A 12,517-nucleotide genomic window follows, 5' to 3' on the forward strand; every position below is an offset into this window, starting at 1 on the left:
CATACATAAAAAAAACCCCATGGCATGCATACAGACCTGAGCAAATAAACAGTGTCAGAAGTTATGTTTCTAGCTGAAGCGTTTCTTTGACATGTGACCCAGTGTCTTTGGCCTGTTCATTCTCCATCTCAGTCTGTGCTCGAGCGCTCGAGTCGCCCACTGTCTGTGGGTGTACACATACTGCTGAGCTCTTGCTTTTTTTATGATGACTGGAAAGAGTTTGTGGAGGAGAAGCCATCGGTCGGTTTGTCTCTGTCACTGTTAATGCTGTTCTGGTTGTTTTGGAGGAAATCTGTCACACTGGTTTCACCTGACTTGAAAAACAGTTATAAATAAATGATCAGTTTTGTCACACCATCCACAAATACTCATGCAAAAGCGTGGCAGTGTGTGTGGGAGTGTGAGTCAGGCTGGAGCGACAGGAAAACAGAACTAGAGAAGAGAAATGAGCTGATTTCACATGTGTTCCACCAAACATCTTCACAAGGACACAGCCATGGATCTCAACTTTCTTCTCTTCATCTTCAGGTTCATCAGACTCTCGGGTGAGACTAACTACACCAACTTCACTGTCCTGTGAAATATGAAGCGATTTCTTATATGAGTAATCTTAAGATTTTCATTTTTATGTAAAGATGCAAGACTACTAAATGTCTAAAGTCAACAATGTTATGATATTAGCATAAAGAGTAAACAGAAGGGTCCAAAAATATGAGCCTATATTGGAAACCTGGGATAAAAACAAATACATTTATTTAAGATTAAATATTTGACTCTTTTTGATCAAATTGTTATTTTAATATATGTGTATATTAATCCCGCCCCTGAGGCTGTTTGACTGACATGTCAAACAGCTAATCACAGTTCATTTTGTTCAGCATCATGTTTCGAGGTGTGGAAATGTCGCCACAATAACAGACCGGTGTGTAACATATTTCACATACTTTTGAATATCCAGTGTTTGGTTGATGCTGATTAGCACTCATCTTTACAGTTGTAAACATTAAGCTTTATTCTGTCATGAAGGGGATTGGCTGAGACTAGAACTAAACACAGGAAATCCAAATATGGTCACAAGAGCGAGGGAACACAAGAGACAGTCTGACAGTACAGTGTTACGGTACACAGGGACAGGAGACTGTAATAACAGGAGAACACGGTTTATTGAGGCACAAGCAGAGGAGCAGTTAGTGAATGTGAGGAGGTAGTGCTGGAGGCTGGTGAGTTGAAGGGATCCGGAGGTTGAGAACACAAGACGCTGGAGGTAGAGGACACATACACACACACACGATGGAGACAGGAAGTCGATGGAGATCGCTGGAGAGAGGTAAGCAGAGTAATGGTTAGTCCTTAGAGTAAGCAGGTAGGTATTGACCTAGTCGCGAAAGAGACCGGATGGTGACTGAGTGCGTGTGCGTGGTATTTATGGGAGTGGCTTGATTGCAGGTGGATGAGGAGCAGGTGGGAGTGATTAGTATTCCGGGGAGGGTGTGCGCTGTGATAGGTTGGTGTTGGAGCCAGGGGTGTCTACAGCACCCCCCTCCCCACGGCCCGCTCCTGAGGGCTGGGGACCCCGACGACGTGGTGGACGTTCTCTTCCCCATGGAGCCGGTCTGTCAGGGTGGTTGGAGTGGAAGGTGTCTAGCAGGTTCGGATCCAGGATGTCGTTGTGTGGGACCCATGAGCGTTTCTCTGGACCGTATCCTTCCCAGTCCACTAGATACTCAAGTTGTCCACCACGACGCCGGGAGTCCAGGATGTCGTGAACCTTGTGGGCAGCTCCATCGTCAAGGAGGAGTGGTGGGGGTCTTCGGCTACGCTAGGCTCTGTGGAGAGGGAGACAGAAGGATGGTGAGGTCTGAAGGTGACCGGGTTGATGTGCTCGATGATGGTGAATGGGCCAATGAATCTGGGACTCAACTTGCGGCATGGTAGGCGCAGGCGGATGTCACGGGTTGACAGGCAGACCTTCTGTCCAGGTTGGTATGCTGGGGTGTCAGAGCGAAGGTCGGCTGTCATCCTGCACCTACGTAGGGCCCTTTGTAGCTGGTGTTGGGCCACATCCCAGACCCTCTCGCTCTTTCGGAACCAGTAGTCCACAGATGGGATGTTTGAGGGCTCTCCTGACCATGGGAAGAGTGGTGGCTGGTAGCTGAGCACGCACTGGAATGGCGTGAGTCCGGTGAAAGGTTGACGTAGGGAGTTCTGGGCGTACTCGGCTCACCCTAGGAACTGGTTCCAAGAGTCCTGGTGGCCATGGCAGGAGGTACGCAGGAAGCGGCCGATCTCCTGTATCTTCCTCTCCGTCTACCCGTTTGACTGGGGATGGTATCCAGAGGACAGGCTGACGGCCACACCTAGGAGTGAATGGAAAGCTCTCCAAACCCGGGAGATGAACTGGGGGATAGGGCTGTCGCAGTTAAGAAATTTCCCCTGCGGTTATCATGGGTGGCTCAATAGCGCGATATGCGGTATTACCGCCGATTTTTTATTTTTTATTTTTATTTTTTTTACATACCCAATTTATCCTGATTTTGCTGCATACAAAGCTCTATCGTTGAGTTATGTAGCATATATTGTTGCTTTTTTTAACTGACAGAGACGTTTTAAAACATTTTTATTTATTGTTAAATGCCAAACAGCAACAAGAACATGCGTTTTCCAATATATATATTTTTTTTTTAAGAAATCAAGTTCTAACATGTATTACATGTATGTGCGCGCGACTTTGGACAGCAGCGGAAATCTAGACTGATTATCGGGTCACCACTGGCCCACCAGGACAGTGGATTCGCGCTGGAGTCGATGCACTCCTCATGCAGATAGTGTGTGAGCTCGTTATCTGCTCACGATCTCTTGGGTATGGGCACTGACGCAGAGGTTGTCCGTGACTTCAGCAGGTATGCCTGTTACTTTCACGGCTGTATTTTACAGATTTCGCAAAGGCTTCAGCTACTCCTAACTGTCGGCCGGTCACAGCTGTTGTTTTTGATGTTGCTGCGCGACCTGATGCTTGAGGGGGCAGCTGCGCTGGATGACAGGGGACACTCTAAACGCTTAACATGGCTTAATGTACTAAGACAGTGATATTAACAGACCAAACTCACTAAAAATCATACTAATTAAGTATACTATCTATAAAAAAAATCAGATGAGCCCTGAATATGAATGCAACTCGTTTAATAACACGTTAAGCCTTTTCCTCCCATAGAAAACCGTTATAAGAAAACGCTTAATGTGGCTTAATGTACTAAGACAGTGATTTTTAAAAACCAAACTCACTAAACATTATACTAATAAAGTAGTATACAATGTACAAAAAACAAAACAAAAAAACAGATGATCCCTGAATATGAATGCAAGTCGTTTAATAACACATTAAGCCTTATGATGGTTTTCTATGAGAGGAAAAGGCTTAACGTGTTATTAAACGCGTTGAATTCATATTCAGGGATCATCAGATTTTTTGTAGATAATATACTTTATTAATATGATGTTTAGTGAGTTTGGTCTGTTAATATCACTGTATTGGTACATTAAACCACTTTAAGCGTTTTTCCCGTTAAGCGTTTTAGAATGTCCCGATGACCTCAAATTAGATGTATTGCAGTGTCACAGGAACCTTTTTTGAAGCACATTTTGCATATCGGCTCATCTATATTCGCTGGCTCGTCCTTTTCATTGGGTTGAAAGCCAAAATGTTCCCAAACTGGCAACGTGACATTAGGTTTTGGGACGAGATCGAGCGCCTCCCATCGTTTCAGCCGGCCTATTCAAAACTAACGAAGCACCATAAAGCTACAACGGCTCACGAGAAAATTACAGTCGTGACCATATTGTATCGTTAATATAATTTATTTAACATTGAATGCACAGTGACAAATTGAAAAAAAAAAACAATAAGGCCACAGCCTCATAAAAAAAAAAAAAAAAAAAAAACCTGAACACTGCGGTTGCCGCGGTTTCTGCGGTTGCTATCTTTCCTCTGCGGTTTGCTTGTCAATAGCGCGGTATTACAATTTTGCAGTTATCGCGACAGCCCTACTGGGGTCCTCTGTCTGAGACGATGTCCTCGGGAATGCCAAAGTAACGGAAGACATGGTTAAACATCAGTTCGGCAGTTTCCATGGCCATGGGCAGACCTTTCAAGGGGAGAAGACGACAGTATTTAGAAAACCGGTCAACAACAACGAGGATGCATGTGCTATTATCAGAGGGAGGTAGGTCAGTTATGAAGTCCACCCCTAGGTGTGACCAAGGTCAGTTCAGAACGGGCAGAGGGAGGAGCTTGCTCGATGGTATGTGACGTGGGCTCTTCGAGATGGCGCATTCCTTACATCCTTGCACGTACCTTCTGATGTCCGATGCCATATTGGGCCTCCAGAAGCATTCCCTCAGCAGTGAGAGGGTTTCATTGACCCCCGGGTGGCCAGTGCCCAAGCGATGTGTGAGCTGAGTGGATGAGTGGAGTGCGCCGTGTCCTGATTATGTACTGCAAGCCCGGGGGACAACCCAGGGGAGTGTTGGTGGAGGTATTGGAGGAGAGCAGATTTTCAGTTGACCAGGTGATGGGACTGACGATTACTTTTTCTGGAAGTATGGTTTTGGGGTCTTCCAGGTTTTCCCCAGGGGTGTAACACCATGACAGGGCGTCGGCTTTGACGTTCTTGACCCCTGATTGGTATGAGTTGGAGAAATTGAAACGAGTGAAGAATAGAGCCCAGCGGGCCTGTCTAGGATTTAACCTCTTGGCCAAGTTCAGGTATTCCAGGTTTTTATGATCCGTTAGAACCAGGAAAGGGTGTTTGGCTCCCTCCAACCAATGCCTCCACTCCTCCAGCGCTAGCTTGATATCTAAAAGCTCCCAGCTGCCGATGTCGTAGTTGATCTCCGCCGGGTTGAGCTTGCGGGAAAAGAAGGCACATGGATGGAGGCGGCTGGGATTCCCCTGCTGCTGGGAAAGGACCACTCCTACTCAGGTGGTAGAAGCGTCGACTTCAACAATAAAGGGTCTCTCAGGATCGGAATGGACTAGGAGAGGAGTGGTGGTAAAGGCCTCCTTTTAGAATGTGGAATGATTCCGTTGTGGCTGGGGTCCAGGACAGAGACTTGGGCTTGTTGCAGAGAAGACTGGTGAGTGGGTTGGTGATGGAGCTATAACCTTGGATGAACCGAGGTAGAAGTTGGTAAAGCTGAGGAATCGCTCAGGCGTTGCAGGAGTAGATGAGGGTATCATCAATGTAGACGAGGACGAACTTGTGAAAGAAGTCACGGAGCACCTCATGGATGAAATCCTGGAATACGGAGGGGGCGTTGACTAGACCATACGGCACAACGAGGTATTCATAGTGGCCAGTAGGGGTGATAAATGCTGTCTTCCACTCGTCCCCCTTACGTATCCAGATGAGGTTGTATGCGCTGCGGAGGTCCAACTTGGTGAAGACAGTGGCACCACGGAGATGTTCCAGGGCAGCAGGGACAAGAGGAAGGGGATAGCGGAACTTGACAGTGATATTGTTCAGTGAGCGGTAATCTATGCAGGGCCGCAAGCCTCCGTCCTTTTTTTTCCACGAAGAAGAAGCTGGAAGAAGCAGGGGAGGTAGATGGACGGATGTAACCTTGAGCCAGCACCTCCTTGATGTACTCCTCCATGGCCTTCTATTCCGGGATGGAAAGGGGGTAGATCCTTCCTTTAGGCACTGGCTCACCCGGAAGCAGATCAATGGCACAGTCCCATGGCCAGTGTGAAGGCAGCTTGGAGGCCCGTTTGGGGCAGAAAACATCACTGAAGGGGGCGTAACACGTCGGTATGTTGACAGATTGTTTTTCTACAGGGCTCTCGATGGAGGTGGAGTAGACGGGTAAAGATTCTGGAAGAGGGTTGGATGGAACAGGGAATCCAGAGAGACAGCCCTGGAAACAGGATTCGCCCCACTTCAGGACTTTGCCGGTTTTCCACAAGATGACAGGGTTATGCTGCTCCAACCACGGGCACCCTAAGATTACGTCAGCAGTGTATTCCTCCAGAACCAGCAGATAGATCTCCTCCCTGTGAAGTGGTCCAGTCTGGAAGGTAAGCGGACGACACTGCGACGAATACATCTACTACTCAGTGGTTTACTGGTTATTGAATGGACCTGGTAGGCTGACGTCATTGCCGTATTAGTGAGGTTGAGCTGGCGGCAGAGGGTGCCGGAGATGAAGTTGCTGGCTGAATCCAGGAGGGCGGAAACTGGAAGAGAGATGTCAGCGGCAGTAAGTGTCACTATAGTGGTGAGTGGTTTCATTTGATACTTCTAAGGGAGAATGGCACTCACCATAGGACGAGGAGGACGGACGGGGCATATGGAGATGATATGCCCTGGAGATGCACAGTAGAGGCAGAGATTCTGGGCCAGCCGTCTTTGCCGTTCAGCAGCAGATAGTCTGTTAGAGTTGATGAGCATGGGTTCACTGACGATCTCTGGACGGCAGAGGGGTAAGTTGGTATGTGACTGGCCCTGGTGTTCTTCGAGGCATGACTGCATACGAGTGGCGAAGTGGATGGATAGTTGGATGAAGCATTCAAGCCCGATGGTGTCCTCTAGTGATCGGGCCCTGTGGGTAACCCGCGGGTCGGGTTGGGGCTGGTTAGGAAATTGACACTTTATTGCGGGGTGGGTTGGGGCGGGTCACTAAAAACAAATTTATGTTGCATGGAATTTAGTGGGGGAAATTTTGATTCTTTCAAGAGATTCGTTGATTTTCAGTTCGTTCACCAAAATGATTCATCCACTGATTCGTTCAGTGACCATTTCTTCATATTACACAAATACGCCAGCAGTTGGCGAAAAAGAGTGTCTTATGTGTTATGTCTTAAGTCAACAAACATATTTACTTGTGACAAAAACTGATTTGGCTTTATTAAAGTGTGTGCATGATGGCATTAAATAAATAGTCTAAATAAATTGTTCAGATTAACAAACCACAAGGTTTTATCTGGGATTAAACGTGGAGTTATGTTCTCTATTCCAAATATGAAAACAAGCGTATGTGCACCAATAACTGCACTTTGTATCTGCTGATTGCTGATCGAGATTTACATGCTTGGCCGACTGACCCTGTAGGTACTCTCATTCATTTCATTCACGAACGAGATGTATCAGTTCATTCAACTCTTTCACCTACTAGAAGATCGTATTTGTTCACTACATTCAACAAGTCACATGCTCCGTCACATCTTGAGTAACTCTTTTTGACAGGATGAAACAGAGCTGTTCACGAGCTGCGCATGCGCTGCTAATAACGCCGTGCTCGTGCGCTGCTGTGGGAGGAACTTAATTGAACGAGAAATTAGCCTTTTCCTGGCTATGGTCAGTTGATTAGGTAAACGAGAACGATTCGTTCACCTAAAAGATTTGTTCACGAACTAACCATCATAGTGCAATTACCTATAGCCTATATTGATAAGGTTATGATACGAAGGTCTAAGTAGCAACGTAATTTCCTTGATGTCCCCGATGCGCGGGGTGGGTCGGGTCAAGACATTTTACCTTATTTGCAGGGTGGGATGGGGCGGGCCAAATAATTTCATAAAAGTGGGACCCGCGGTTTGGAAAAAACACCGACCCGCGCATTACTAGTGTCCTTGTATGCAGCGAGATGCAACCGCACTCGAGGATCCAATCCCTGTTGGTAGGTGGTCAGCAAGGTTTGCTCATTCCATCAGCTAGTGGCCGCAAGAGTCCTGAGCTTAAGAGCATATTCATTTACAGACATTTTTCCTTGTTTCAAATTATAAAGTTTCTCACCAATGGATGAATCCCAGGCGGTTCTGCCAAAAACTTCTCGGAAATGATCGACAAAGCTAGAATAAGACTGGATGACAGAGTTATTTTGTGTCCAAATGGAATCTGCCCACTGAAGCGCTTTACCTTGAAGTTGAGAAATCAGGAAGGCAACTTTTGATCGATCGGTGGGGTATAAGTGCGGTTGCATCTCCAGGACCAGCGAGCATTGGAGTAAGGATCCGCTGCAATACTCCAGAGAACCAGAGAAGGGTGCCGGCTTGGCCATGGGACTGGCGTGCATGGGGGGTGAAGGAGTGGTGGTGTTGTTACCGGAAGTGCTCGCAGGTGATGGGGATGCTGGAAGAGTTGTGAGGGTGCGACGCAAAGTGTCCATGAGGTTTTGGAATGGGTCCGTGAGGCTCATGCTTGTGCCAAACGGTCTTGGTCCGGTCTTCTGTTACGGTACACAGGGACAGGAGACTGTAATAACAGGAGAACACGGTTTATTGAGGCACAAGCAGAGGAGCAGTTAGTGAATGTGAGGAGGTAGTGCTGGAGGCTGGTGAGTTGAAGGGATCCGGAGGTTGAGAACACAAGACGCTGGAGGTAGAGGACACATACACACACACACGATGGAGACAGGAAGTCGATGGAGATCGCTGGAGAGAGGTAAGCAGAGTAATGGTTAGTCCTTAGAGTAAGCAGGTAGGTATTGACCTAGTTGTGAAAGAGACCGGATGGTGACTGAGTGCGTGTGCGTGGTATTTATGGGAGTGGCTTGATTGCAGGTGGATGAGGAGCAGGTGGGAGTGATTCGTTTTCTGGTGAAGGTGTGCGTTATGATTGGTTGGTGTTGGAGCATGGCATGTCTGTTACAATAAGAGTAAAAGTATACATTTGAATTAGGAAATGTAGTGGATCAGAAGTAAAAGTTGGCTCAAATATAAAAACCAGAGTAACGTACAGATACTCCCAAGAAATACTAAATTCTTAATATTTAATTCATTACATGACACCACTGCGTCCAGGAGTCTGGCTATTACTGGTGTGCCATTCATATTCCTTCAGCTTCTGATAAACAGACAAGGGTTTTCTTACACGTCACAACAGGAGAGAGCATCCTACAGTTATCTAAACTTCCCTGACAAATCAGCTGAATCTGTACAAACACATAAAAAGGAGTATAAATAACACAAACTTTATTATTGTTGTTAAAAAAATAGTTCCGCCAAAAATGAGCATGTGTTCACTCTCAGTTCATCTGAGATCAGGATGAGTTTGTTTCTTCATCAGGTTTGTAGAAATGTAGCACTGCATCAGTGTCTCATCAGTGGATGCTCTGCAGTGAATGGGTGCCGTCAGAATGAGAGTCTGATAAAAACATCACAATAATCCACAGCACTCCAGTCCATCAGTGAACATCTGGAGAAGACAAAAGATGAAACAAATCATCACAAATCAAATTAAAGTGTTAGTTCAGAAATAAATGAAAATTACGCCATAAATTACTCTCCCTGGAGTCGTCCTAGGTGTATATGAATTCTGATATTGTGATGTTTTTATCAGACTCTCATTCTGACGGCACCCATTCACTGCAGAGCATCCATTGATGAGACACTGATGCAATGCTACATTTCTACAAACCTGATGAAGAAACAAACTCATCCTGATCTCAGATGAACTGAGGGGGAGCAGATTTTCGGCACATTCTCATTTGAAGTATTCCTTTAAACACACTGTGAAAGAAGTGTCAAACTGGTGTTTCTATACAACTTCCAGGATCTCCAAGACTTCTGGTGAACTCTCAGAATGTGACGGGATCTGAGGATGGCAGTGTTATCATCTCCTGCCACCATCAGGGGCAAAGTGGGGTAAAATGGTGTAAGTTTGGAGGTCAGTGTATTACAGGAGCGTCTGGGATGTTAGCCGGAGCCTCGGTCGAGATCAGACACAGTCTGAGAAACACGACTGTGAGCATGAGCCGGCTGAAGAAGCAGAACACAGGATGGTACTGGTGCTCGACAGAAGATCTGCAGATGCCTGTTCATATCACTGTCCTTCAGAAGAAGAGCAGAAAGAGTCCGGTCACAGCAGAGTCTGCTCAGATCTCACCCAGCGATCACAACAGGTGATGATCCTTCAGTATAACACCTCTTCATCCACTCGCTCACGCTGATCAAAAAACTGTTTCACCTCTCACCTGAAATACTTAAAGTCCCGCTGATTTCAGGTTAATATTTTAATAATTTAATGACACATTAACACGATCACACTTCTCTGTGTCAGGTAATGATGGTCACTTTACTCTATAAAATGTTGGGTTGTTTCTGCCCACCTTTGGGTCAAATATGAAATAAAATAATTATAATTATAATTAAAAACAAACAATCCAGCATTTTAAAGAGTGTAGGTTAGCAGGTAAATTAAATAAAATATTAATATTTCTTTAGTCTGTATTTTATCTGGCTGTTTTTACAATTTATTATTTATTAATTTTTAGCTTTTCATCAACTCACAACACAACACAAAAGCAGATATTGGATAATATTTTGATGAACCGCATTTGTCAGAATATCTGATTTAGAGTTCTTCAGAAGGAATAATGTGATGCAGGCTTGGAACGATGCATTAGAGATTAATCGATGACAGAATGATCTTTATTTGTGTGAACTCTCTCTTCAACCATTTAACCGCTTTTTCCTGCTTTGCCAAACTACAGGTTTTTTTGGATTGCTTAAGCACGATTTTCAAAACAGGGCCCATGTTTTCAAAACACTACACACAATTAGCAAAACACTACAGATCCTTTGCATAATTGAACACTCTTGTAAAAAGTATACACTTCTGTTTAAAAACCACACTTTGTTACCATATGAAACACACACGTTTCACATTACTATACTCTGTTTGCACGAGTTACACTCTGCGGTGATAAACCTAAAACACTTTTAGCACTTCTACTTCCCTATGATTAGAGTAGGCTACCATCAACAAAGTACAAATATAATGTAAATTCACCAAACAAAACACAAAACCAATGTTGCAGACTGAAGAAACTCATTTATTTCTCAACACGCCCAAAATGTTGACATGGAGATTCATAACAAAATGTCACTTTACATCTTGTACTGCAAGTTTACGGTTATGTAAAAAAATAAATAAAAACACTAGACATAGTCTCTTCGCCTAGCTGGATCTGGCCAGAGAATTTCATCAACATCGCAGGCAATGTTGTCATTAGCAAGACACCTTGGAAAGAAACGTCTTGAATGGCGAATCCATCCTTGCATTGCTGCTACCTCCATCTGGTCACAGGCCTCCTCTATGGCTTGGATGAGGGGAACCTCAGCCTGGAGACGGAGATCATTTACCTTCCACCGCCATGCCGAAAAAAACTCTTCTATAGGGTTGAGGAATGGAGAGTATGGTGGAAGATATAGGACGGTGAAATGTGGATGTTGCTGAAACCGGTGGAAAGACACATTGTCCCAGACAACAATGTATTGCATATGATCGATTTGATTTGCTGCTGTTGTGTTGTGCAATTGGTCCAAGAATGTAAGCATGAGTGCGGTGTTGTAAGGGCCCATATGGGCATGGCGGTGGAGAACCCCATTATGTGTAATGGCTGCACAGATTGTTATATTACCCCCATGTTGCCCTGGGACGTTGACTATAGCCCTGTGGCCAATGAGGTTTCTTCCCCTCCTTCGTGTTCTCGTCAGGTGGAACCCAGCCTCATCTACGTAAATGAACTCATGCTGGATCTCCTCTCCATCCATTCGTAAAACTCTGAAGAACAGTGTCAGGCACAATGGTGTAGTTCAGTGTAGATGTAGTATACAGATTACAGTACAGTAAAAGATATGAGACAGTATGCAAGATCACACTGCTAAAGGGAGTACATACCTCTGCATAATCATGTCGCAGTCGTTTCACCCTTTCGGAATTGCGCTCGAAAGGCACTCGATAAATTTGCTTCATTTGAACATGTTTTTTTTTTAGGATGTGTGCCAGTGTTGATGTTGAGACCTGATGGATCTCGTTGAAACTGACGTGTTATTGACAATGTTAGCTTGGAGCTGATTGAGTGTTATAGCATTGTTGGCCAAAACCATGTTTACTATCTCCCTCTCTTGCTGTTCTGTGAACATAGGAGGACTTCCCCCGTGTCGTTCCTGACCCTCAATCCTATGTGAAAAAAAAAAAAACAGTATACAATAGTACAGTAATTTCACAGGAGAAGGTAACAGAAATGCTGATAGTGCATAGAATACAGTACTGTAAGCAGTTACTGAAACCGTGCAGATGTTTTTGATATGATGATATTTTTACAATACCTATTTTCCAGTCGAAATGTTCTCATCACACTTGCCACTGTGTATCGGCTTAGATTTGGCTGTACTCGCAGTCCAGCGTCCCTCAGCGTCAGGCCGTGGTTGACAACGTGGTCAAGCAGTGTTGTGTGGATCTCATTCGTCAGATTCGGTCCTCTTTGAGCACCTCCTCCTCCTCTTCCTCTTCCTCCTCGTTCTCCTCCTCCTCCTCCTCCAGCATGGCCTCCATCTCTTCCTCTGTTGATTCCTCTTCCTCCCCTTCCTCCTCGTTCTCCTCCTCGTCTGACTCTTTCTCTGACTCTTTCCATTGTGCTTGAACACAGATGAACTCACCTGCTGCTTCTTATAGTGCTTATACACCTGATTGGTGTGTCTACAATTAAGCAAACACGTGTTTCCACACCTGATGAC

The 12,517-nt window shown here is 45.2% G+C and overlaps 1 protein-coding gene across 1 annotated transcript in view; it reads left to right on the forward strand.

The window, feature by feature from the left end:
- The first annotated feature begins 65 nt into the window (after positions 1-65).
- The window catches only part of LOC132115857 (uncharacterized), a 13,262-nt gene continuing 810 nt past the window's right edge, over positions 66-12,517 (forward strand). The window contains exons 1-2 of the mRNA XM_059524239.1: positions 66-545; positions 9,549-9,897. Of these exons, the coding sequence (XP_059380222.1) occupies positions 461-545; positions 9,549-9,897 (434 nt within the window). The 5' untranslated portion in view covers positions 66-460. The remainder of the gene's footprint in view (positions 546-9,548; positions 9,898-12,517) is intronic.

Source organism: Carassius carassius, chromosome 35, assembly GCF_963082965.1.
Source record: "Carassius carassius chromosome 35, fCarCar2.1, whole genome shotgun sequence".
Classification (NCBI taxonomy): Eukaryota; Metazoa; Chordata; class Actinopteri; order Cypriniformes; family Cyprinidae; genus Carassius; species Carassius carassius.